This window comes from Sander lucioperca, chromosome 8 (assembly GCF_008315115.2).
Source record: "Sander lucioperca isolate FBNREF2018 chromosome 8, SLUC_FBN_1.2, whole genome shotgun sequence".
Classification (NCBI taxonomy): domain Eukaryota; kingdom Metazoa; phylum Chordata; class Actinopteri; order Perciformes; family Percidae; genus Sander; species Sander lucioperca.
Genome location: NC_050180.1, coordinates 9,451,088 through 9,476,915, shown reverse-complemented (window position 1 = coordinate 9,476,915; position 25,828 = coordinate 9,451,088). Strand labels below are relative to the sequence as shown.

At 40.2% G+C, this 25,828-nt stretch overlaps 1 protein-coding gene across 2 annotated transcripts in view; it reads right to left on the bottom strand.

Moving 5' to 3' along the window:
* tmem163a (transmembrane protein 163a) overlaps nt 1-21,462 on the bottom strand; it is an 80,591-nt gene extending 59,129 nt beyond the window's left edge. The window contains exons 1-2 of one of the 2 annotated variants that reach the window (XM_036004456.1): nt 20,889-21,462; nt 13,825-13,944 (exon numbers count right to left, since the gene is read on the bottom strand). In XM_036004456.1, coding sequence (XP_035860349.1) covers nt 13,825-13,944; nt 20,889-21,090 — 322 coding nt within the window. In that variant the 5' untranslated portion in view covers nt 21,091-21,462. Of the gene's footprint in view, nt 1-13,824; nt 13,945-14,822; nt 14,921-20,888 lie in introns of those variants that run through there. The other variant, XM_036004457.1, reaches the window with a different exon arrangement.
* Nucleotides 21,463-25,828: the final 4,366 nt, after the last annotated feature.

Here is a 25,828-nt window from a genome sequence, read left to right as displayed (position 1 = left end):
AGTTTAATCACATCTGATGATTGAAGCTGTGTAACGAACCATACATGACCACATGGTATCCTTCGAACATCAAGGGTTTACAGCACAGGTACACGCACGCACACACACGCACGCACGCACGCACGCACGCACGCACGCACGCACGCATCAGATTCCCACATATTTGGCATATCGAAAACTGTCAGATTTGTAGGATTGTTAACTTACTCTTTAGTCACAGAAGTACTCGTTTAAATCATTATTGCAACTCTAGACTGTCTTTAGTTAGGCAAAGTTTTTGTGCAGCTACGTATGTCAACATTAGAATTTTGAAAACGAAACAAACATTTTTGTCAGAGAAATTAGTCTTTTGGTATCTGTAACAACACTCTGGTATCATATGTTGGGACCGAGCAGTGTGGTTGGGCACTGTCTTGTGGACAAAGCCTCAGAGCATGCCGCCTCTAAAACAAAGGAAGCCACATGACACACACAGGCAACAGGCCTGAAGCCCTTATCAAAAAAAAGAGGAGGCCTTCATGTAACTCTAAAAGCCTGAAAAACCACACCTCTATGACAAAAGGGGGTTCAAAATGGTCAGATGCCTAAAAACTACAGATGTGTAGTTCACACCTTCGAGAACTCTGATTCTTCCCATTGGCTGGAGGAACCTGAACGCATCAGGGCTCTGTGTCAGGTGACGTGAACTACAAAACTCCCGTCACCCATTTTCTATAATCTTCACTACAACGCCAGTTGCTACAGGAAGCGCGCAAACGTTTGTGCTAAATAGTTTAATTTACCCGAAAAGTGGACTATTGTTGGTGTTCTGGAAGCACGCTGGATCCTGTGGAAACACGCATTTGTGTTTCATATCTGCAGAAGAGAAAAACAACGTTTTTCTTCTCAAGTCGACTGAACTTTTTCTCACTGCCTGTGAAGAGACAAGTTTTCCGGAATCACTGATGAGTGTATCAGGACCCGTTCTGTTTTACTGTGGAATCTATGGACAAAATGAACGGAACACACAGTAACAAGGCTTAAAGTCCAGCACTTTGGCCCCACAAAGCTGTCCGGACCCCACAAGTATACTGTATTCTCGGTTTTTGGACCCCACGAATATAGTTAAACAAGAATGAAAACACACACACACACACACACACACATTTTGGTTTTGTTGTAGTTTGAAACAAGTATATAGGTTTATTGATTGAAGAACTATTGATTGTCAATTAATAATTTGGAATTTAAATAAATTCTATTATACTTTAAAGAGCAGTTGTTTGTGATTATTTGTGTATCTATGGTATGGTGTATCTGATTCCAGGGTGGTGCCCCGTTTTAATTGTTTGTCAACTTGGTGAAGTTATTAAGACTCATATTCGTAACTTCATTAATATTGATAAAACATCTTTGATAAATTGCCAATCACTGAATCTGTACCCTTACCAAATCCCAACACATACCAGGATATAACTTCAAATGACACACAGACTTAAAACTACATTAGTCTTGAACTAGATTCAGCTATGCAACATGCATTTGAATGCTGAACTCATTGATAAATCTCACAAAGTTAGAAATTTTCTATCTCCCTCAGTTCAGGCCTTAAATGCATTCTGGCATGTGTATGGGAAGTACATAATAAAAAGAAAAACTTAAATAAAAACTACACTTTACATTTATGTGCGTAGTTTCTGTCGCCCCCATGAGGAATTCGTCCCCCCCTCCTCCAAGCAATTTCTAGTAGCCATGGAGGACACGGAGGATTAAAAAAACATGGACTCTTCAGAAGAGGTAATTCATGCGATCTATTGTGGTTGCAAACATGTTAGATATCTAATTCATATCACTCTGAAAATAATTCACATTTTATATAAAGGTACAGGTCCAGGGCTGGCCATGATCAACTAATGGATGTAAAGGAATGACCAAGCCTAATAGAGAGGAAGAAAAATGGGTGCTCGGGGAACATTAAGACTGTGATTTATAACTCTGACATTATCCTCGGCATTATAAATATTTCATAACTAGACCTGCAGAACTAGGGCCTGAGTACAAACACTTACACACGCCCAGTGTTATTGTATATAGATTCATGCACACATGCTACAGCAAACACCCAGTGGACACTTCAGTCACTAATGATTAAGACAAGGGTGTCTTGAATTAATTAAATCCATGAAAGGGGAGTCAGTAGCAAGAAAAGAGCTGTAGATATAAAAGACAACATTACATTTGTTATTAGCTTTTAACTTCAGGAATCTACAACCACTCTATCTAAATGTTTGCAATACTTCTGATTGTACTGCTTTAACAAATGTCTTCATATTTTCAACCTAGCCAATTCGCTGCCATGTGAGGACATCTATGTGTGTATGCCTATAGATGAGAGTGAGGATTTGTCTGTCTTCTTGGTGCTGAAGAGGAGGAGGGGAGATGTGACTGATAGCATCTGGTGTGAGAAAGCGAGAACACTGTAGACAACCACACTTCTGCTCTCAGAGGAGCTTCAGAGAGTGTGAGTAGCAGGGGATCTGTTTATTGTGACAGGGTGGTACTTCTGCAGAAAACCATGCAGTTATAATACCGTATCACTGCATTGTATAATGGTAGTTTAGATTAAAGCCACACTACATCTTACAAGTTTGATGAACTCCAACCCTGTCTCCTAGAAAATTACGTTCCTATAAAACAAAACTGCATTCTCGATCAGTTTCGAAAGAGCAACCAGTGCACAATGTCAAACAGTCGCCGTTTTAAACACGGGGTTAACTTTGTGAATTGAAACACTACTTGCTAAGGTTTAGAAAAAGATTGTGATTTGGGTTGAAGTAAGTATGTTTGTTACGTAAACTAATTTATGTAGCATAAGTTAAGTATGTTACCCGAGTCAACACTGACTTTTGGTTTAAAGCTATAGTGCATAGTTTCTGTCAACCCATATGACAATAAAACTGTTGGCGCGTCCACATGATACAAGCCGTGACCGCACACCACCCCCACCTCTCCTCCATGCAGATGCCTGAGCCAAGAAGTACACGGAGGATTAAAAAAGCATGATGGACTCTTCAGAAGAGGTCATTATCTTCACTCGAGTTTCTTCGCGCGAAAGTCGGCGAATGACACAATCTTCTGAACATAGCCATACTGAGAAATACAGAGAGAGTTGTGTGGAGCTGATAGTCTTAATTAGCTTCGTAGCAACTCATTTGGCAACGTCCGACACAAACTGCGGCCTCCTGGGTGAAAGTCCTGTGTTCCATCCACCACGACCTCCTGGCCATGCGGCCGTTTGCGGCCTTTTATTATAACAATTTCGTTGCAAAGACACGCAAATTGGCAAGTGGATTTCTGGTTAGCATATTACAGCCGCTCTGCTGCAGTGGATTTATCTGTTATTACAGTAAGTGAGGAGAACAAGGACGGGAACAAACATAGTCGCAGCAAAACAATGATTAAGTCTCTTTCACATATGGAGTTTGGTTCAATTGGTCCATACTAAGGGAAAAAAAAAAAACATCCATAGTTATGTCTTAGTTCAGGACCATTTTCACCATAACCCATTACATATGACCCAAGAAGACTAACAGTAAACATGTAATATGGACAGAAAGGTAACTCGTTCATTTGATCGTTCTGCTGATCACTGTTACACGGTTCCACACAGAGAAATCTAATTTAGGAGACCGGCAGCAAGTCGTGCAGATCTTTGCTGTTAATTCATCTTCTCTGATGTCACAAAGTGCTCACAAAGAAATAATGGAAATGAGCATTTTTAGTCCAGACTGCAACCAATGGACAGATAGAATTAGGGAATTAGGATGAAGAAGAAGTTATTTTGTTCTGGAATATTACAATTAAAGACCAATCCGAAATTAGCAGCTGACTTTAATAGTAGTTTAGCTCTTGAATTGATGCAAAAATCACATATCGTTGCTGTTGGGCAGACACCTTTTATCTCCATATTTCGTCTTTTGTTCTTCTTTCATAAACCAATGCTACTGGTCACGCTTTACGTCTGTCTGTGGGTTTTACAAATATTTAAACAGTAATGAGGCAATTTCGTCTGACTTCGTTTGAGGTAAATAGCTCAATAAAATTTTTAAATTAGCCCTTTTTCATTTCCTGAAAAACAACGGTTTTGGACATACAAGGTTTTCACCCGAGTTTGCTTGGTTAAGAGCCTCTCTTTTAAGCTGTCTTGCTCTTCAACACACCAGCCGAAGCAAACCAGAGGCTGTGTGAAAGCAACCTCACGTTTCATAATATAGAGGTCTTACAATCAAAATACATTTTCTAAAAAGCAGAACGTGATGTATTCTCAAGTCACTGAGAGCAGGGATCATGGAGAGTGGTAGCTATGCAGAGCAGCTAACACCTCAGTAACCCCACTCTATCCCGGAGAAGTCAAAGTACCCTTGTCCCCATTCTGTCAACAATAAGATACTATATAATGATGCTCCGTGCTGCTGAATCCAGTACATTTTTTACACAGACCAATTACTATGCATTATTGCTAGTAAATGGCAAATACAGTCTCAGCAAATGTTGTCAAATCATGGGTTGTAAAAGACAACATTATCCTCTACAGCACACATTACTTAAGGCAAAGAATGAGACGTTTAACCACTAAAGATTAACATACCAGTCAACAGCCAGTCTGTGGCCCCATTCTGCTTCACTATTCTACATTGTCTGCTGCTGTTCAAGTGTAAATGGCAGGGGTAGTCACTGAACACTGAGCAGGTATGTTGTATGATATGCCTGTAATTGCTGTTTAGAAAGTCGGGATTCAGGGCAAATTATCCACTGCAAATTCCTAAGTCACTTGATAATAGTAATCCAGTTTGAATAGACATCTTTTAAAGTAATCATGGCTTTCTCTTTCTGCAGCTGGCAGATAATAATACTTGTTCTCTATCTCTTATTGTTTCTTAATGTAGCACTTGAAGCAGTTTAGCATATTTGTTGAAGTTGATACTGGCATGATTCTTGCAATTTTTGTGTTGTATACACATGGTTGAATGCACTTATTGTAAGCTGCTTTGGATAAGCTAAACGCATGTGTAATATTGAGGATATAAACACTTGAGACATACAGTATGATGTATTTGGTCCTTTTCATTTAGTTTGGGTCTCTTTTTAACATGAACGGTATGATGGATTTGTACAAAAGCTTGTAAAAAGGTAGGTCACATTTGCTACACACCTTTATAGGCATATCAATTAATGGTGTAACTTGTGTGTTGCACTCGGTTGATTTTTCTTCAAAAACTGGAGGTGGAGGTTGGGTCTATGGCAGGAGACCCAGATAAATGTAAAGTTGGTCTGAATTAGAAAGCTATTGACCAAAAAAAAATCTGAAAAGGACACGGCCAATATACAGTATATGCTGAAATTTGGCAAATGAATGCCACTGGTATATTGATTTCTGCGCCTCAGGAATGTAAATTGACCTAGAACACACACACACACACACACACACACACACACAGACACACACACACACCAAAATGGCTTGTTAATTCATATGTCCACCTATGTGTACATCTGTGTTGCAATAGCAGATTGAACATACTGTATGTGCATAAACCTCATGCATGCAAGTAATAAGGCATGCTTCAGCAGCCAAGCTGACCTCAAAGTACCAGGATCGTACAGTCATTTAACACAATGTTAGTACTATTTCTGACATTTTTGGAAATGACCAATAGAGTGACATGAGCCCCTTGAGGCAAATTTGTGATATTGGGCTATATAAATACAATTGACTTGGCATGTAAAGGCTGCTGCTGACCAGGAGATTACTGTAAGTCTTTTCTGATTCTTCTATCAGCTGGTAATCATACACACCTGGACAGCCACATATAAATAGGGTAATGGGTAGACAGGCAAAGCAAAACAAAGCTAAAAGCACAGTTAATATGATTGCAGAGAAACAACAGTAAGTCAATTATTTTGATTTCTAAGTCTGACACCATATGGCAACGTCCCCGCTGGCAACTTGGTATTTACCAGTAAAAATAGACTGCTCAGGGACGGAAGGGAAAACAAATGAATAAATGATTGTGTTTTCTACTCTGAGACAGACTGTAGGTGGGGTTTGGGAGTACGAGTAAGGTGGACGGAGAGAGGGAAGGAGATGGAAGATGGAGAGAGTGGAAGCTAAAGGAGGAGGGGGATTGCGCGGAGAGGAAGAAAAGAGGGAAAGTGGGTGGTACTGGATATTAGGGGAGAGAAGCGCAGAGAGAGGTAGAATTGGAGCAAGAGAGGGAGGGAAGGGGAAGAGAGAGAGACACAGATATTGGTACTGACTGCGTTTCTGCGGTGACTGCCCAGATATGATGAACAGCCTGCAGATACCACTGTACAGCTGAATGCAAACATCTCTATTGTGTACACGCTGCCTTTTGTGATTCCTCATTTGTTTTTGCCCTGGCTATGCTTCAGCAAATGAGACAGTGGAAGCAGCAGGAGTCAGCAAATGCATCTCTAATGACCACAAATGAATCCTGATAATATGACACGTTATCACAGCGCTGAAACCCACGACAAAGAATTATTATCCTGCGACCTGTTGTGGTTGCAAACATGCTAAATATCTAATTCACATCACTCTGAAAATAATTCAAGTCACATTTTATATAAAGGATAAGGCTGGTGTTTTATATTTTTCTCATCATTACTAAATCCACAAAAAGACCAAAACCAACAATGTATTACACATTGTCTCAGTGTTTTCGTAGCCTCAAGCTCATTTGTTCGTTCTGGAGACAATAATCTTCTAAAATGAGTCACACATGTAGCTTAATTATAAGGAGTAAATAGTGCATTTCTGAGGGACTATTTTCACCCACTGTAGGCTATAGCACTGAAACACTAAAATATCTTATCAAGCTCTTAAAGTCCCCAACAAGGTACTTGCTACACTTCACACAGAATGTAATCTAAAATATAGATATAGATTATGTCTCCACTGTAAACATTACAATAACAACTTTTAATGGCCTGAACGTCTACTGCTCCTAAAATATTCTTATTAGGTCTGATATTATTCTGTGGTGTAGGGATGTGTACAGAATGGAGCTACAGTCCCTAAACTGGGTCTTTGGTGAATGGAGATGACCAGGGTTTAAAGTGTGATGCCAAACAAGGGTTTAATTAATATATTCTCTAGCTCAGCTCCTATCTACAAAGACACAGCACAGATAGTTATCCATAAATTGATGGTTTATTTATAACTGTGTTGGGCTTTTACTTTATGTATCTGGGTTAAATCACAGTAATTACAGCTCTACTGCAGGGACAGAAAAAAATGAGAGAGGAATCAAGAAACAGAGGAAGAGAAATTGAATAAGATGATTGAGAGAGAAGCTGTGTGTCTTGGCCAAATGTTGTATTGTTTTTGTTGTGTCATCTCCTCCTGTCCCACTCTAACTTTCTCTATATTCCACAGTCTTCTGTGTTCTTCCTCTTTTATGTTCCCCTACTTTCCGTCCTGCTCTTACTCTACATCTTGCCAATTCCCCCCCCCTCCCTCCCTCCCTCCCTCTTTTAGTCCCTCCCCATCTCCTTGCTCAAACATTAAATAGTGGTTGGCAGGGCCACTGATTGATCGTGTGGCAGCCTTTTAGTCCACAGGCCTGCACCCAGAGGGCCTGTAAGGCAATCTGAAAATCATCCATGCTGGTGTGCAGTCCATGCCCCACTCTGAATATGGAACAGCTTTTCTTGTGGCGGCTTAACAAGCACAATCCAAATGCATCACTAAAACACAATTCAAAAAATCCCCTTATAACTGATAATGAAACAATATCCATTCAGTTACTAACACACCTTGGGGTTGGGATTTCTAATAAGAATCAAAGGCTGGAAAAAAACATCCAAGAAATTGAACATTTTTTCTCATAGTTCAGCAAGAGTTGCAGTACTAAGACAATCCGGTGAAATGCAAAATGTAAATTGAAGGAAATATGCATTTCTTCCATTTCATTTATATGAGCCTCTGCTTTCCATTGAAGGAGCTGAAGTGCAATAAATAAGACCTTTCCTGTGTGTCATTTGAATTTTATATCCTGGACAGTGGCCATAAAAAGTCCTCTTCTCTGATTAACTGGAAGGTGTCTGTAGGAGTTCCAGTCAACAGTTACACCAGCGTTCTATCCATTTGTAAGGTTTAGTAATCTGGCAACAATAGCAATGCTTCACCCTATGTTAACAATTAACACAATGGTTATATATAAATAAAATACACACAAATTGAACTGCCTTTGGAGATTTTGACCACTGTAGCGCTGTGGAGCAATGCCAGGACTGGACAGTAACGGTTGCCCTTGGCAACCAGATTGAGTCAATTGGCAACCATTTCATGGCCTCTGGTTGCCCCCTTTGGCAACCACCTATTCAATATTTGTGTTTTTTCTAATAAATAAAAACATATCAAAACTTACAAAACTGGAAAATCTTATTTCAAAAGAAGTCATTATTTTATTTGGTTGTCTCCGTTCGTGCGCAACACAACATTTGTTGCTGTTGTGCGACCGCTTCCACACACGCACGTTTGCCGTGAAAAGATACAGGCTAGATACAGTGCCTGGTATCTACAGGACGGAATAGCAACGTGGATTTCAGTGCCTCATTACGGTGCCACCTAAATGTCTGCGCTGCTCTCTGTTGTTTCAAAACAGACGTTACAGGCAACAGAAACATCGCTTACTTACAAACTTACAGTGGTCGAGACAGTCCAACACAAATACAAAAGCCACAACACAAACACAAAAGCTACAAGACTAACGCAAAAGCTGCAACACAAACGCAAAAGCCACAACACTAACGCAAAAGCCACAACACTAACGCAAAACCCACTGACACAGCACTCTTTCATTTCCTCATTCATTCAGTCTGTATCAGGCGCATTTTAGCGCAGTTTGTGATCTGCATGAATAAAAAAAACAGGGTTGGTTTATTAAGTGTGTTAGGCAGACTATGAAATGTTTAATTCTCAAAACATGGAATTTTCTTTGGTCAACGATCCCGTTGATGAAGAAGCTGTATTACTTCACAGGGAGTTAAACATACGTCGGGAGATGATATTGAGGCCCCAACTATAGATGCATTTTCATTTCCAGATACTAGCCTACCTATTTGAGCGGTATCGTTTTTCTTCCCAGTCTATCAGTTATGTAGCCTACATAACCTTATCCGTCCTCATATCACTAACGTCACCCATCGTGGACATGCTCTACATCCCAGCAGATTATTTGTGTCGCATTACGTTTTTTTTGCAATGGTACAAGTAAAGAAGTACAATCTGAGGAAAAATGTAACAAAGGAGGGCGTACAAATCTGCTGTAAACTGTGGCATTATTTTTCACTTCCAGCTTGTCCATTAGAATAAATTGTTATGTAGTAGCTTATAGTTCATATTTCACTTGGATTTTTAAGGGAACAAAGAAGGGAACTATTTTTTATAACTGCCAATGACATATTATGCATTAAATAAATAACATAATATAATGCTGTCATGAATGCAGTAAAATGCCAGATCTCAATAACCAACTGCATAAAATATTGTCTCGGACTAGTGTTTGTTGTCTCAGACCCTTATTTACAGAAAAGAAATAGAAGGAAACATACGTGGGAGGGTGGTAGCGTCTGCTGCAGCATCACTGTGGGTCTATTTTTTATTTTGTTGTATTTATTTTAGAACTAAGTTCAGATCTGTGTCTGTGTTCACATGCCTTACTGACCAATACATCAAGGCAATGGGATGTCATCTTTACACCAATATAACACCTTGAAGTGTTGTCTCTGCTCCCCATCTGAACTTGAAATGTCTGATAAAGCCTCCAAGTCTTTTACCAATTTAATAGGTGAATAGCATGCCAAGGCAGCACAAAAGACAGCTCCTCAGAAAGGTTGTGAGCGAACGCTGTGCGGCCACTTGTGACCGAGCCATTCAAGAGTCAATACAATTGAAAGTAGAGCAGAAAGGGATCAGAAACTTGAACCCTCATCCCTTCTAAATGTTAAACTACTGCTAAGGTCACAGAAGAGCAGAGGATGACTGTGCTTTTTCTTAGGGAGAAGAAGAAAGGGAAAAAGAGAACGAAAGGTTGGCAGAAACAGAATGAAAGATATGAGTAGAAAAAGATGACTTGGACTTTTACCCTGCTTTACTAAAACATACACACACACTTGACAGAATCAAATCATCTTTTGACTTTGCCCACATAGAATTTAGTAGATTTAGTTCTACCAATATAGAAAAACATAAAACGGGGCAAAGAGGGAGGGATATGTTAAGACAGCACATAAAGAGGAGGTAAAGAAAGTAGAGGGTGAGGGAAGAAGCTGACGGGATGTAAAAATGTAAAAAGATAAAATATGGAGGACAGCGAGAGCGAGGGAGAAAGAGAAACTAGGGCACAGGCAGGAGGAAACGGTACGCTGGTGTTCTTTAAAGTTGAGCCATCACAACCACTAAATCCCCAACGCTGCCTGCCAGGACTCACCCTGCCTTGTCCCCTGGTCCCATCACACCTTTCAGAGCTTCACTCCACAACTCCATACCCATCTGTCTCTCACTCTTTCTGCTCCATCTGTTCTCTTTCACTAAGTTGTCTCCTCTTCAGCGCACAGCCTCCATGCTTTTTTTTTTTTTCCCGTCGCCATGCTGGGTGGTAGCAAAAGAGTGAAGCGCTGCATTCATTTATTCATTTCCTTACCCAGTGCCGCTGACCCATCCTCTAGAGGCTGCTGTTATGACTGGCGGAGGGGAGCATGTCTACACTTTCCTCCGTTCACTTGTTCTTGCCTTTTTGTGTCCCAGAAGCCAGGCTGTCGCCCTCACTTTTAGTGCTTCACACTTTTGTGGGTTATATATATATATATATATATATATATATATATATATATATATATATATATATATATATATATATCTCTGATTTATTGACCACTTGGAGGCCATGGAAGTAGTCTGTGAACATAACACACTGACATATTTCCACCTTTTAAAGTGGCAAACTTGTCTTTAGCAATTTCGTAGTCTATATCGACAACGTTTTTAATTTTTCAGGATTGTCCAGATGCCGCCGGAAATTCCGCTGAATGTCCCTCTTTTCGGCGGATGTCCGTTACCTTCCTCTTTCTTTGTGTTGGCATTCTAAACTCTGGTGGATTTATGAGGACTATGGTTAACTGCTCCTCAGATCTCTGCAGGGTAAATCCAGACAGCTAGCTAGACTATCTGTCCAATCTGAGTTTTCTGTTGCACGACTAAAACAACCTTTGAACGTACACATGTTCCACCAAAACAAGTTCCTTCCCGAGGCTATTTTTGCAAAGGCACTGTTGCTCTGTCCGGTGCTTAGCACCACCCATGACGATTGTGATTGGTTTAAAGAAAGGCCAATAAACCAGAGCACGTTTTTCTCCCATCACAGAATGCTGTGTGGACTAGCTGTTTACCAGTTGCTAACTTGGTCTGTCTGGCAAATAGCATACAGTGGGTTTTTAGCTTCTTTGCTTAGAGCAGCTGATGAGAGCCCTGAGAGTGAAGTGAAACAATTAAATTGCCAAAACAACAAGTTGGAAAATGCTATTAGACTCCAGAAACTAAGGTGAACTTTAGATTTGAATTTTGGGATTATTTTCTGTGGGTTCGTCAATACAAGCGCCAACATTTCACATACAAGTCATGTGATCCATTATGAATATAAAAATATGTATTAGAGCAGCTTTAATCAAAGTAAATATTTAAATGGTGAATTCTGTGTGGCCGACTGAATAAACGTTTTGGCTAATTGCAATCGATTTGCTTTATGGTTTGGTCCGTTATATTGTATGAATATTTCTTCAAATAAAACTGGATATTGTTTTAGATTAGAAAAGGAGGCTTTGGCTAAACATCATGTTATATGTGTACAGGAACTTTTACAAATACTCATTCCTCCCTCATGTAGTTTCCTTTCTGTGGTAGTGTCTAAGTGTGAATCCACGCAGCTGCATCACGTAAAAAAGCAAGTTTGTTCTTAGTCAGCACATCAAGGTTAAGTTTGAATATACTGGGACACATCATGACCTGAAACTGATGCTTTGTCAGGATGACAAGACATCATCCCGTGTTGCACTCACAACAGTGCAGCACATCGCAGACATCCTCTATATCATAAGACAACAACATGTATGATGAAACTGTTGCAGCATCATTTCACAACACTACTGAGGGGTTACTGAGGTACAGTATGCAGTTTTAAAAAAAAAACCCAAAATGCATTACCAGGCAGACTCCAAACAGATCTGAGGTTGTGCGATTCAGTTGCAAAGAACAGTAAAGGCATGTTTAGCACACAGTAAGGGGATATCAAAGCAGTGAAAGGCATCAGATTGTACATTTAAAACATTTCCAGCTAAGACCTCTTTTAAAAACTGTGAGGGTGAATATGAATAGAAAATTTGGCATGTGCTATTCTGCACCCTTCTCTAACCGTATGCAATATTGAGAAATGTAATGCATAATATGTATTCTCATATCTTCGCTCTCTTCTGGTGAATTCTCACAAACTTTTATGTTATATACACTACTGGTCAAAAGTTTGGGGTCACTTAGACATTTCCATTCCACTCCATTACAGACAGAATACCAGCTGAGATCAGTTGCATTGTTTTTTTAACCAGGGCAGCAGTTTTCAGATTACATTATGTGCTTACATAATTGCAAAAGGGTTCTCGACTGTTGTAGACAGAAGTGGCTGATCTTTAATGCAATATCTACATTGCCCATTATCAGCAACTATTCATCCAATGTTCCAAAGGCACATTCTGTTTACTAATCTGATATCATTTTAAAATGCTAACTGAGAAAACATTGTCCTAACTTTTGAACATACACATGTTCCACCAAACAAGTTCCTTCCCGAGGCTATTTTGCAGCGGCTCTGTGTGGAGCTTAGCGCCGCCCAAGACAATTGTGATTTGTTTAAAGAAATGGCAATAAACCAGAGCAGGTTTTTCTCCCCCCGGCAGGAGGTTGCGGTCCTCCCGCCACGAAAGCAGTTTCTGCCCCTCAGCAGTCAGCCTCATTAACAAGCCCCCCCCCCTCCGCCAAGGCAAGTTCCACATAAGCAACTTACTGGGGCAATAAACTGAGAAATGTGTCTTTTATGCTCCACTGTTTTACTTTTATGGTAAAGTGCTATAATGGTTTCCAAAAGCTCCATCAAACACAACTGACATAACACAACTGATGAAACAATGAAACAAGAGTGCTTCTTTGTATCACATGATGTAAAGGGCCAAACCAAATGTCCTGAATAAAAAGTATGAAAGTGCAGCCCCACTCCAGCAAAGAACAGTCGCACTGTTGATTTGCCTAAATGTCTGAACTCTGCTTTCACAAGAAATTGCAGTTGACCTTCCATCATGTGGGTAAAAGGCATATGCTCTTTTTTGTCGTCATACTGTACAAAAACACGTGTGGTCTATTTATGATATGCTGTTACACAGGCTTCTTTTAAAAACACTACACAGTGTTAGCTGTACAATGAATTAGCTCTGTTCTTTTCGTCTGTGTTTTTTCGTGTCATTTCATTAGTTACATTCACATTTGTCAATGACATCCTGCATGTGTTCACTGGCAGTCTTTGCACTTACAACATGCAGTTTGCACCATTACCATAGAGCAGACGTTTAGATGACAACATCTCCTCTTAGTCAACAGGGAAGTGAGAAATAAACTGCTGTAGTCAGTCTTGTTACTACACCAACACTGGTAACAAGTTACCGTATAGCACTCTAGTACATGTTGCATGCCTTTAAAGTAGTATTTTAAATGCTTACTGAAAGCTGCCACGGCCAGTATGAGTGTGACCACAATGGAGATCCAGGAGACCCAGAGTGCCTTCTTCCTGTAGCTCTGAGCCTCATGGGGCTTCAGGCGCATGCTGCTCTCCAGGAGACCTGCAATGAGACATAAACTCTGTAACAAGGGCAATTCCTTTGCTCTTTTTGTCTGTTTTATTGTGTGATCATATCAGACAGCCAGAGGTTGCATTAGTGGTCATTTGACCTTTTCCAACACCTATCTGGGATAGGAATAACACTTTGAAATCATGAATAATCAAATTCATTCAAAGAAAAGTTAAGGTTTGTGTACTCATCTAGGATCCAAGAAATGCTGAGCTACAATTTCTGCTAAGTATGCTAAAAGTTGTTTAAATTCAGCATTTCTAAACAGAAAATTCAGGATTTTGGATTAATTCCACAACAATGGTGTAAGGTTAACGATTACTATTCAATTCAATTCAAATTTATTTATAGAGCAGTTGACCAAAGTGCTGTGTCCGGGGTGAGAGGGATGGGCTACTATGCTATATTATCATTTGAAAAAAACATACAAGACGCAAAACTGACCCCCTCAAAAAACACATTACAATGGCCATGCCATAGTATCCTAAAATGTATCCATGTTATTGAATTTCATAACATTTAGGTTGTGGTTAAAAGTAGATTTCCAAATGGATATTTACACTGTTGGAGCCAGCGACTGGTCCCAGTCCTCCATGTTATTTAACATTGTACGGACGTATCTCTATTTTCCTCAATGCAAAGGGAGGTCAGAGGTCCAGCTCTGCTAGATAAATGCTACGTGTTCATAGAAACGTTTTGCTGTTGTACTAGTTACAATAAATACACTGCAAGAAGCCCAATAGACCCACCAATGGCTATTCAAGTGTCAGGATTGGAGAGCAGGCAGCAGGGGAAGGACCCAAATGCAGTTGAGGACAGACAGACTGGTACAGCTCAATGATTTATAAAAAAAAAAAAAGAAGGCTTACAGGTAGAGTCCAAATACATGCAGGCAGCCAGGTAATAGGCAAACATAGACCAGGTAACAAAACTCCAAAAACAGCAAAGCAAAGATGAACTGACAAGGCAACAAAGGAACGCACAGACTAAATACACAAGTGGAACCAATCAGGGCAGGGCAGGCAATTACAAATGCAGGAAGTAAAACAAGACATGACACGTGAGAAGTGAGCCTTCAAAATAAAACAGGAAACAGACTTTACAAACATTACTGTTTGGAACATGAATGGAGCTGTTTCTTCCACCCTCCATGCATCATTCTTGTTAGATAATTCTTCAAACCTTCCAGGAGAGCAACATACCATTGGGGATTTGCACTGAGGGACATTGTGTAATGCCTGAGGACCCTTGTTATACTGCAGATGACAGGTCTTAAGAGAAACAGGGACAGCTTGTCCAGTTCTACTTTCTTTACTGACCTTCACAGAGTTAAACAGAACTCCAAGAGCAGCCACCGTACACCTGTATCAATCCACCCTGCTGAGCACTCCCAGCTACAGAATACATGATCTGTGTAAAGTAGTTCCTCAAACTAATACAAAAAGCAATTAGGAAATAACCTCTTTAGAATATAAAATTATCAACGAAACCAATCAAAGTATATTAAGTTCACAAAATAAGGCAACAAAAAACAAAAAAGTCAATCTTTTGCTACCACTGACTTTGAGAACTAACCGTAATAGCTTTTTAAAGGCATGGTTCCCTTCTAACAGACTGTCTGTTCTATTCTATTCTAAACAGAGAAGGTGTTAACGCAGAATGCTCCTCATATTCCACATGCATTTCCGAATGGCTTACAGTCACAGCTCTGTGTCTGGGTGAGAAGTCTTTGCCTGAAGCCACAGACATAACATCTCAGATTCCAAACTACCTGAAGCTATTCAGTTGTCATGAAACGTGAGGCTGGCTCTGCAGATTCATGCACTATTTATAAGCCTGAACTTTTACATCCTTTTTAATGCCATCAATTGTTATTCTATCCAGAAATGTATCCCATGGATCATAGAGTCATAGAGAGGGTGCTTCCTTTTCAGTCTGCAAGTTTGGCCACCAAAACAGGCAGATAGTTGGAACCAGTTAAGTTGAAAACAAGGCTATTTTAACTTTTCAACACAGTGAACCAAATGTTTTGGACACAATGCAGTGGAAATTAGCCCCAAAGACCTAAAAATTATGCAGTTAGCCCTTTGACTGCAGATAGCCTACTCCTAAATGAAAATATTCAGGTAAACGGAAAAGGTTTAAATGGAATTTCTATCGAGCATAGTTTGCTCAAGTCTTTTGGAAATTGAGGTATTTTTGGTGCATAAAACTCCTGCTTTGGGGGCATTTTCTCTCACTGGCACAGATGAACAAAGCTTCAAAACAGATAATGTGTCATTACAGTGGGAGAGTTATTATACAAGATTGTGCACATGAAGTCCAAAATGCTTCCACAAAGTAGACCTCCACCTCTTCTGCTCTCCCTCCTTTAAAAAAAAAAAAAAAAAGGAAAAAAGGTAAAAACAACTGAATCTCCTTGAATATTGCAGAAACCTCCACTCTCTGTCTCCAATGGGGAAAAAAACTAGGTCATTATTGTTGTAAATATTCAATTGTAAATATTTGTCAGGGTGCCACATCACTTCATCTTCAAGAAACCTTTGAAGAATTAAAGGAGAACTCTGGTGTTTTAGTATTGCACTTCCATAAATTTGGGGGAACCACAAAAGACTGATTTGAAAGAATGGTAGAAATCAAAACAGATCCTGACTTTTATTTCCTAGTATGGGTCAAGCTCCAAAAATGCAAGATTCTACATTTCCCATGATGCAATCAATAGCATCTTTTTGTTTGGCCCTTCCTCTCTTGTGCATGCCCACATCTCTCAACTCCACAAGTCTGCTTTGTAATGCAGGCTTTCTGTTGAAGCCCAAACTGAGCTGCATTTAGAGACTTTACACTAAATTGTGAAATTATTTTTTTCTCAGACATGACAAAGCCCCCCACAACCACTGAAGAGATTATACAACTGTGCTAAGGAGTGATCCCCATGACTTCAGAATTCAACCTTTGTGTAAAATCAATAGAGTTTAAAAAAATCCCTTGTAGAAAAGCTTATTGCTGGAGTAGTGCCTGGTACAAGTGCATTGCAGTACCCTTTGTCTAAGTACATGTTGTACCCCTACCATTTATACCCTCAGAAATACAATCTTGTATCCCATATGAGAAAATTGTCCTTTTGCCAAGGGTATAATCATACCTTTATTTGATATATGTTATTTTTCATTTTTGCATTTCTCTGGGATGGCCAGTTCACCATGCATGCAGTCCTTGTTGTTAACTCATGTTTGTCTAACAATAAGTAAGTAAGTAATTCAATTTATATAGCACTTTTCACATTTAAAAATCACAAAGGGCTTTACAATAAATTGGAATATGATAAATAAAAGACATAAGAATACAAGGAAAACATAGGTACATAAAATCAGACAGCCATAAAAGCCCTTGTCTAACTAAAAGCCTGTTTGAATAGTCAAGTCTTCAACTGCTTTTTAAAAGAATCAACAGTGTGGGTGTAGACAGAAAGAGACATTGCAGACAGAGCGTCCAGAGGGAGTTGGTGCCACTAGGATATGATCACTCACCAGCTTCCCACCAGTGAACCCTCCGGCAACTTGTATCTATAACTGTCAGAAGCTACTTTGAATCCAAGGGCATATAAAGGTAAAAAGGTATGTGCTGGGGCCCCTTATGAACCTGTTAAGATGCATCTGTAAAAACATATTATTGTTTTGGATGCCAAAATGTACAGCTCCTGTACATGTGTGCCAACATGGGAAACAAAGATAACCAGTTTGAATGTCATTGGTTTAGAAATCTGCCAACTAATGTAAGCCTCCTATAGCTTTACTGAGAAACCTTTTATGAGCAGTTAAACTTCATCTCTCTTCTCTTGCATCCATCATTTTCTACATTCAGTGTCATTCACATATTGAATTCATTACAACATGTTGTAGTTGTCATGAAGAGGAAAACAAACAACTTGTGCTGAATGGGAGCTGCAAATGTGCATGCATGTATTGTAGGCTACATGGTGGTGTTTACTGTACGTGTGAAGGAGGCAGTCACATGGAGCAACAGTTACAGCTACGGGCTATATAACTATCACGTTTTGACTTAAAAAGCATGCAAGGCCAACTGAACGTTGGGAGATCCATTGGCTGTGACAGGCTGACTAATTGCAAAGAAAATGTCTTAAAACCCCTGACTGAACATGCTGTGATAATAATACCTTAAGGTGCTAGGAGCCAAAGGGATTTTCGATGAACAGGAGTATTGTTTCCAGCCGAGAAATGGTTAGATGCCATGTGAAGCTGAGAAACACTCAACTGAAAGAACATTCATTTTGTTCAAACTATTTTAGTTAAACTATCTAGTGTGTGTGTGTGTGTGTGTGTGTGTCTGTGTGTGTGTGTGTGTGTGTGTGTGTGTGTGTGTGTGTGTGTGTGTGTGTGTGTGTGTGTGTGTGTGTGTGTGTGTGTGTGTGTGGCAAAGGAGGAAAGTGAAACAGCATGGTTGAATCACTTTGCTCACATGATCTCTGGCTGGGGGATCAGACAGAAGGACCTTTACCAGGCAAGGGGGTAGGGGAGGGGCTCTAATTAAAAATGGTAATAAGTTGCACTATGGGCAATGAAGGATCCAGTGTTTTTGACCCACATGAGGGACTAGAAGTCAGAATATCTCTGACACTGTTGCTTTGATTTTTCAACCATTTAAAAAAAATATTTTTCTCACAAGTTACCAGACTTTATGGAAGTGCAACTCACTGGAGTACCCCTCCCTCCTAATGCTGTGTTCACACCAAATGCAAAGCAAATATTTTGCATGCCGCGATTACATAGGCTACAAAGTCAATGCAAAGATGCAAATATACACAAATTTGCACCGGGCGACGCAAAATGAATTTTGCGTGAAGCTGTATCGCGGAAGCCTATCAGTGTTGAGATTCTCCTAACATCCTGAAGTTGTTCAGAAATGTCGGGAAATCATTGTAGCTGTCGGTGGGCAGGGAAATTCTCTGAGCTGTGTGCACCTCCGGATGATGCTATGTTATTTTGGCCATGGTTGATGACAGAAAGAAATGGCAAAAAGAAATGTTGTTGGTATCTACATGGTAGCCTGGCTCCGTCCTCCTACGTACTTCCGCTCAATTTTCATTTTCCTTCAGTACTACGTCTGGGTTCGCGGTATATTCTTGGGTTTTCTCCAGCCAAATCTTTACCTGTCCAATCAGTGAACAGAGGGAGTGGCTGAGAACAATGACGTTGAGGTTGTGCGCTAGTTTGAGTTGTAGTTCCGTAATGGCGGCGGACAAAGATGCAAGCGAAGCCATTTGGTCCGTTGTGGCAATGCTGCCGAATATCCACAAGTTAAAGCCCGCAAGAACAATCTTTGCTGAGTTTTGTTGGTGGCCATGATGTTGTGGCCCTCCTCCCCACGAGGTTCAGGAAAAGTTTGATTTTCCAGCTCGCTCCGTTAGTGGTGAAAGAGTTGGCTAAGGCTAACGCTAGCAATGCTAAGCCGACGTCACGAACAAACGTTAGCGATTGGTTATGGCAGATCCAGAGTGGCTCTGGGCAGATCCAATAGTTTTAAACTTCAACAGAGTACCCGCCATCAAGGAAGTTAACACTTGTCAATGGAGAGAGGCCAGACTCTCTGTACAAATGAAATGTACCAGTCTGGTAGGACCAGGCTATACATGGAGCCCTTTCTACTCTCCGGCACGTCTCGTGCAAACTTGTGCAAACACAGCATAAGAGTTAAAAATCTGCCAACTGAGCAGCGTGTTAAAGCCATTTAAGAAATGAGAACACTCAATAAGACACACACAGTTAAATGCATCTTTCTTACGGTAGATACAAGGTGGATACTGTAGGTTGATTCCAGCTCTTAAAAAAATAGCCAAATCCAATCAACATGGCAACTCTAAATACAATAATCATTTCAGTTTTTTTATTAATTACTCAAGACATGCTTAAATATATTAGTGTCATTAAGCTATTGAAAGCTATTTGACAGATCCAGTAAACATTCATGACATTAAACAGGCTTGGGGTTTATTGTATAACTGAGGCCCTGGTATTATCAACTGTGGAATGTTTCACAGGTTTTATGCATATTAGAAGATGAATGGGAATACATTTAAACTTACAAACACACACTCACATGCTTAAGCAAATGCACTCCTAGGGGTTTGGCATGCATGTGACTGGTATCAGAATCTAGCTTTAAAGCAGGCAGAGTCTGTGTGCATCATGTGTGCATGTTTTTAAGGATCAATTGAATTCTCACAGGCAACTTTGTCCTCAGAGGCATGTCATTTTTTTTAACTATGCACCAAAATGATGGAACTCCCTTCCCAAGGCTATAAGAGATGCAACCTCCTGTGTAAATGTTTAGACCAATTGAAAATGTATTTATTCAGCAGTGCTTTTAACTAATTGTCACTCTGTTCGTTTTCATCATGGTTGACATGTTTTGTTGTTCCTATGCTTTCCCATGTTTTATTTTGATCTTTCACATATTCTATTGTTCTTGGCATAACTGTTTTGGATATTTGCTGCCTCTGTTGTTTGTTGCTCATTTGATTGCACGGTTTAATCACACAAGTGTCTGCACTTTTTTATTTGCCTGATTTTGTTTGTTTTGTGGTTTCTCACTTTGTTGTATAGCACTTTGAGCTACACTCTGTTTGAAAGGTGCTATACATGAAGTGTATTATCTATTATTAATATTGAATGAATGGCTTTTTAAAAAAACATCTGTGAATTCAACTTTTGCTTGACTCTAACCTGAATCCTGCTGATGTAGGACTATCATAAATTATTCAAATGACAGCAGAGTAAAAATACCTCACATGGATAACAGAAATACCCCTGCCATCTCCCCAGGGTCCCCGTTAACACACACACATACACACACACTCCATGCATGCCTATCCATAACTTTAAAAAAAGCAGATCCAAACATAGATAGAGAGAAGTTACCTTCTCCCTCCACACTGTCTGTGATTTTCATCTCCTGGCTCGTGGTGAACGCATCGGGCTGGCTGGGGCTTTTGGCTGACTGGTGATGGTTGTTGGTGAAGCCATCTGGGGCGCACTGGCCGTTCCGCAACGCAGCCGAGGTGGGATCCACTATAGTCGGGTCTGGGACAGGGTAGGACTCTTGGTTGGCCTGGTCCGTCATTGTTGTAGTTGCTCTTTTGGTTTCAGGCTCAAAGGCAAAGAAAGATGATGATATGAAAAAAACGTTCACGCTGGTTTGCTAAGTGCACCAGCCATCCAGCGCGTCCATATGCCACCGGTGTCGACTCAGATGCGCAGAGGGGGGAGAGGAGATATGGCGATAAGAGAAGATGGGAGATAACGGACTGATCTCCCCAGCATCGGCAGCGAGACAACTCCCTCTAAACTCAACGCCCTGCGAACGAGGAACAGCCCTGAAGCGTCAGAGTAAACACCGGGTCCGGCGGAGCCACTTAGAGACAGTTCAGGGTTAGATGCGACGATGCGATAAATCGCTGAGATCTGCTGGGAATCTGGCAGGCGGTGCCAGCTATTCTTTTTTTTCCCTCCTCCCCTTCCTCCTTCTCTCCTCCTCCTCCTCTCAGAACTCAGCACCTATTTCTCATGCAGGCCACTACATGAAATAACCACTGGCATCTAGATGCTAAATCACTTCTTTTTCTTTTTTTTTCATCATTTTGTGAAGTTTTTCCTACACTTAGCTTTGATTGATGTAGCTATGAAACAACACTTTAGGTTTTGAAGAGCTGTTTTTAAGCAGCATTTAAAGTAGCCTAACGAATAAAATGTATGTTTCTATGGATTACCCTAATAACTTAACATAGCTTCTTTTATCAGGCTAATGCTTGTTTAGTCTCGCTTTGCCAGACCCTCCTCCAAAGCGCGCTGAACTGGATTTTCCATCTAATCCCAGAATCATTTTATTGACCCATTTTTATCGATTTATCAAAACCCATTGAAATCCGCTATTTCCTCAGCTTGTGAGTGAATCCAGGAGCGTTTCTAGGACTTGAGGAGGGTCGGGGCTTAGCCCGCAGCCATTTAAATAAACTGAATGTAATGCAAAACAGCGATTGTCTTGCCCAGCTTGTTAATAGCTAGTGTATGTTCATTTTAGCTTCCAGTTTGTAGATGTTTGTTAGATGGCACCAACATTTGGCCTAATCATAACTTGCCTGGCAACCCAAAGGCCAAGGTTTTGGTTCCAGATTTGTGTGGTGACTTATGCAGGGGGGTCTCGGGGTCCACCCCCCGAAAATTTTGAGCATTAAACACTTCATTTCCTGCATTCTGGTGAATTTTTATGCACATATGTCTACCTTTTTTCTGAATCAATATGATGGAAATATCTTTATGTTAAGGGAAACAGATTACAATCCAAATATAAAAACATAATTGAATATATTGAAGTAGGGCTCTCAGGCATTCTGTATTGCTTAAATATTTATTCTCCTTTGGATCGACTTTTCTAATTATATCTGAGTCACCACACACGTTGCCTAGGCATCATTTAGTCTTCCCTTCTCTTTTGCGTCTTTTTTTGAGGAAGTAACCTCCTTAAATGTGCATATGACAATTATTCACCTCAATGATACATTAATTCATTTTAATGTAGGCTATTAATAAACCCCTGGACTGTAATATTTCAGATGTTTGAGCAAGAGTTCTGCTCATGTCCAAAACTTTGTGCACATTCAAAATATAACTCATCCCATCTGTGTTCTCTGTGATTTGGAGTCATGATATTTTGAGAAAAATAAAGTTATAATAGGCTATTACAAGAATAAAGTCACTATATTTCAGAAAATAATCTATAGCTGCACCATAGTCTGCTGTGCATTACGTGATTGCTCTGCTGATAGGTTAGATCTCAGACCTTCTGACAGACACAGAGCCCCGTTTGAGACGCTGGTCTCTGAATGAGACAAATAGTTTAGGGAAGTGGCTGTACGCTGCTCTACATCGGAGGTGGACATATCTGCCGCAGCATGTCGACAGCAGAGCGCATCCATAAACCTGAAGCTGCACAGCTTTTTACAGAGAGAGTGGACACTAAGCGACGCACAGGTCTCCGTGTGTTTGAGTCTGAACCATAGACTGGAAACGTCACGTCACAGCAACTTCAAACTGAATCATTAGTATTGCGCTCCTAAACTTTGTGTTAATGGCATCAATGTATTAGACTGATTTGGCTAGGATTCCTCCGAAAACTTCACCTTTCACAGCTTTCCTCATGTAGAGAAGGTTGATAGGTGATAGCAACAAATACAGCATGGTCGGACCCCGCACGTAGCTGCCCGTTCTATTCGCCTTGGAAAAATAAACTGGATAGGCTAATAGAGGGTTTTCACCGACGTCATTCTTGGCGGTAACCTGGATGCGCGGCCATGTTGGAGGCACTCGGTGTAAACAACTGAATGGAGTAATGGAGTATTGTGCACTTTGGATGCTTTAATACTTTATATCTAAACAACAGAAAAGCTCATCAAAACGCGTCCAAGATGCAAAGGCATGGAAGGACTTGGACCACAAAAAAGGCGCGATATTTTGAGAAATTACAGTTTACTGGCGGTGCAGATCCCTACAAGTTGGCTCCCTCTTCTTGGATCCATGGCGACCCGGTGATTCTTCCTTCAGTTGCATATCCCGATATAGTCAACGACCTGTTTTTTTCGCCGAGCCCATACACAGCGGAAGACCTTAAATCCTACAAAAGTTTGGAGTCTTATAACCAGATGGTGTGTGGATGGGTGAGGGAGACGCAGTACCAAGTCATTAACGACCAATGTGTTGTGAAGCCAAAGTAAGTAATGCAATAACGTCTTTAACCAACCTAACCTTAACTGTATGATATCATTGCGATACTCAAGGTGTAGCCAAGTGACTCTCAATAGTTTTTTTTTTTTTTTCATTTCAAAGACTGAACAAGACAGATTTTTCCCTCGTAGGTCCTGGTTGAGCTTTGCCAACCACAAGCCCCTCCTTTACTCTGATAACTTCTGGCATTCCTCTCCCTGGTTTTTAATAACTTTTGGAAGTCGATAATATTCCAAATGTTTTTCTCGGTCTGACCTATTGGTACAACCTAAAACACGGCAATAATTAACCATTTTCCTTGACGCCGTTCAGGATCTTCTTCTTCTTCTTCTTCTTGTGTTTTTGAATGGCGGTTGGCAACCAGCTTTTTGGAGCATTACCGCCACCATCTGGACTGGAGTGTGGATCAAGAGGTCAACCTACACTTTCTTAAATCCTTTCTAATAACCCAGTTATCTTCAAAAAAGAAAACAAAAAATAAAAACAAATTTCACCTGATCCTTTTTGCAGTATATCATGTAAATTTAATGTCATCTGGTTTTCACCCAGTTGTGAAATCAATCTTTGTCTGGCTTGATGGTATTTAGGACAATACATAATTACATGCTCTATGGTTTCTTGACTATCGCAATATTCACACATTCCATCAACATGCTTTTTCATTATAAATAATGTTCTATTTAATCCTGTATGTCCTAGCCTCATTCTGGACACCACATCTTCTTCTTGCTTACTTCTGTATGTATTCCTGTTCTTCCCCACTTTTTCTTGAATGCTATACAGGTGTCTCCCAGATTGTTCAGTGTCCCACAAAAACTGCCATTTTTTATTTGTTTTAGCTTTAATTATACTCTTGACTTCAGCTTTACTGTATTTAATATCCACCTCTATATCAGGCAGCTCTGCTGCTTTCTTTGCATACTTATCTGCCAATTCATTACCTCCTACACCTATATGGGCAGGTACCCATATAAATGTAGTACTAATACCGGACTTAATCAGATTGTTAGCTAGTTGCAATATTTCATACACTATGTCCTGTCTAGACTCAGAGTGAAGAAACTTGATGCTTGTCAAAGCTGAGCTGGAGTCTGAGGCAATCACAGCTTGCTTAGGTCTATTGCTCTCTACCCACATCAAGGCCATCCATACTGCTAACAGTTCTGCTGTGTATACAGCTAAATCATCATTAATTCTTTTAGCAGATCCAATGTTTAATTGAGGGATAACATAAGCAATTCCCATTTTCGTATCCGTCTTCTTAGATGCATCAGTGTATATAATGACTCCTTCTTTATATTTCCTTGAAATGTATCTCTGTACCCTGTAATGATCCACTTCATTAACCTCCTTTTCCCCCAATAAGCCTAACCTCTGACAAAAGCCAAGGAGGAACAACTGGATAAACAACTGAAGGGCTTATTTTCAGTGCACTGATTCCCATCATTATTACCTTCTGCCTTATTGTCCATCCAAAACTTTTAAATAGGTCATTCTCTCTTTCTTGACAATGCCATAGAACTGACTGACTCAAATGTTTGTCACCATGACCTCTCAAATTTGCCCAGTACACAAGAGACAACTGGTCTCTTCTAAGATGGAGAGGCATCTCCCCCATCTCTACCTGAACTGCTGCCACTGGAGTGGTCTTAATTGCCCCACAACAAAGCCTCAAACCTTGATTTTGAATGACATCTAACTTCTTTAATGATGTTTTAGCAGCTGACCCATACACTATACACCCATAATCAAATACTGATCTCATCAGCCCAGTATAAATGGATTTCAAAGCAGGTCTGCTTGCACCCCATTCTACTCCACGCAAACATCTCATCACATTCAACACTCTCTTGCATTTATCTATAATTTTTTGAATATGCATTGTCCAAGTCAGTTTTTTGTCAAACCAAATACCCAAATATTTGAAGAATTCCACTCGTTATAACTCTGTCCCAGATAACTTGATTTTCATATTCATACGTATTTTCTTCCTAGAGAAGAATAAAGTCTTAGTTTTATCTATAGAGAACCTAAATCCCCATTGAACAGCCCATTCTTGGACTTTGTTTACTGCCTGCTGC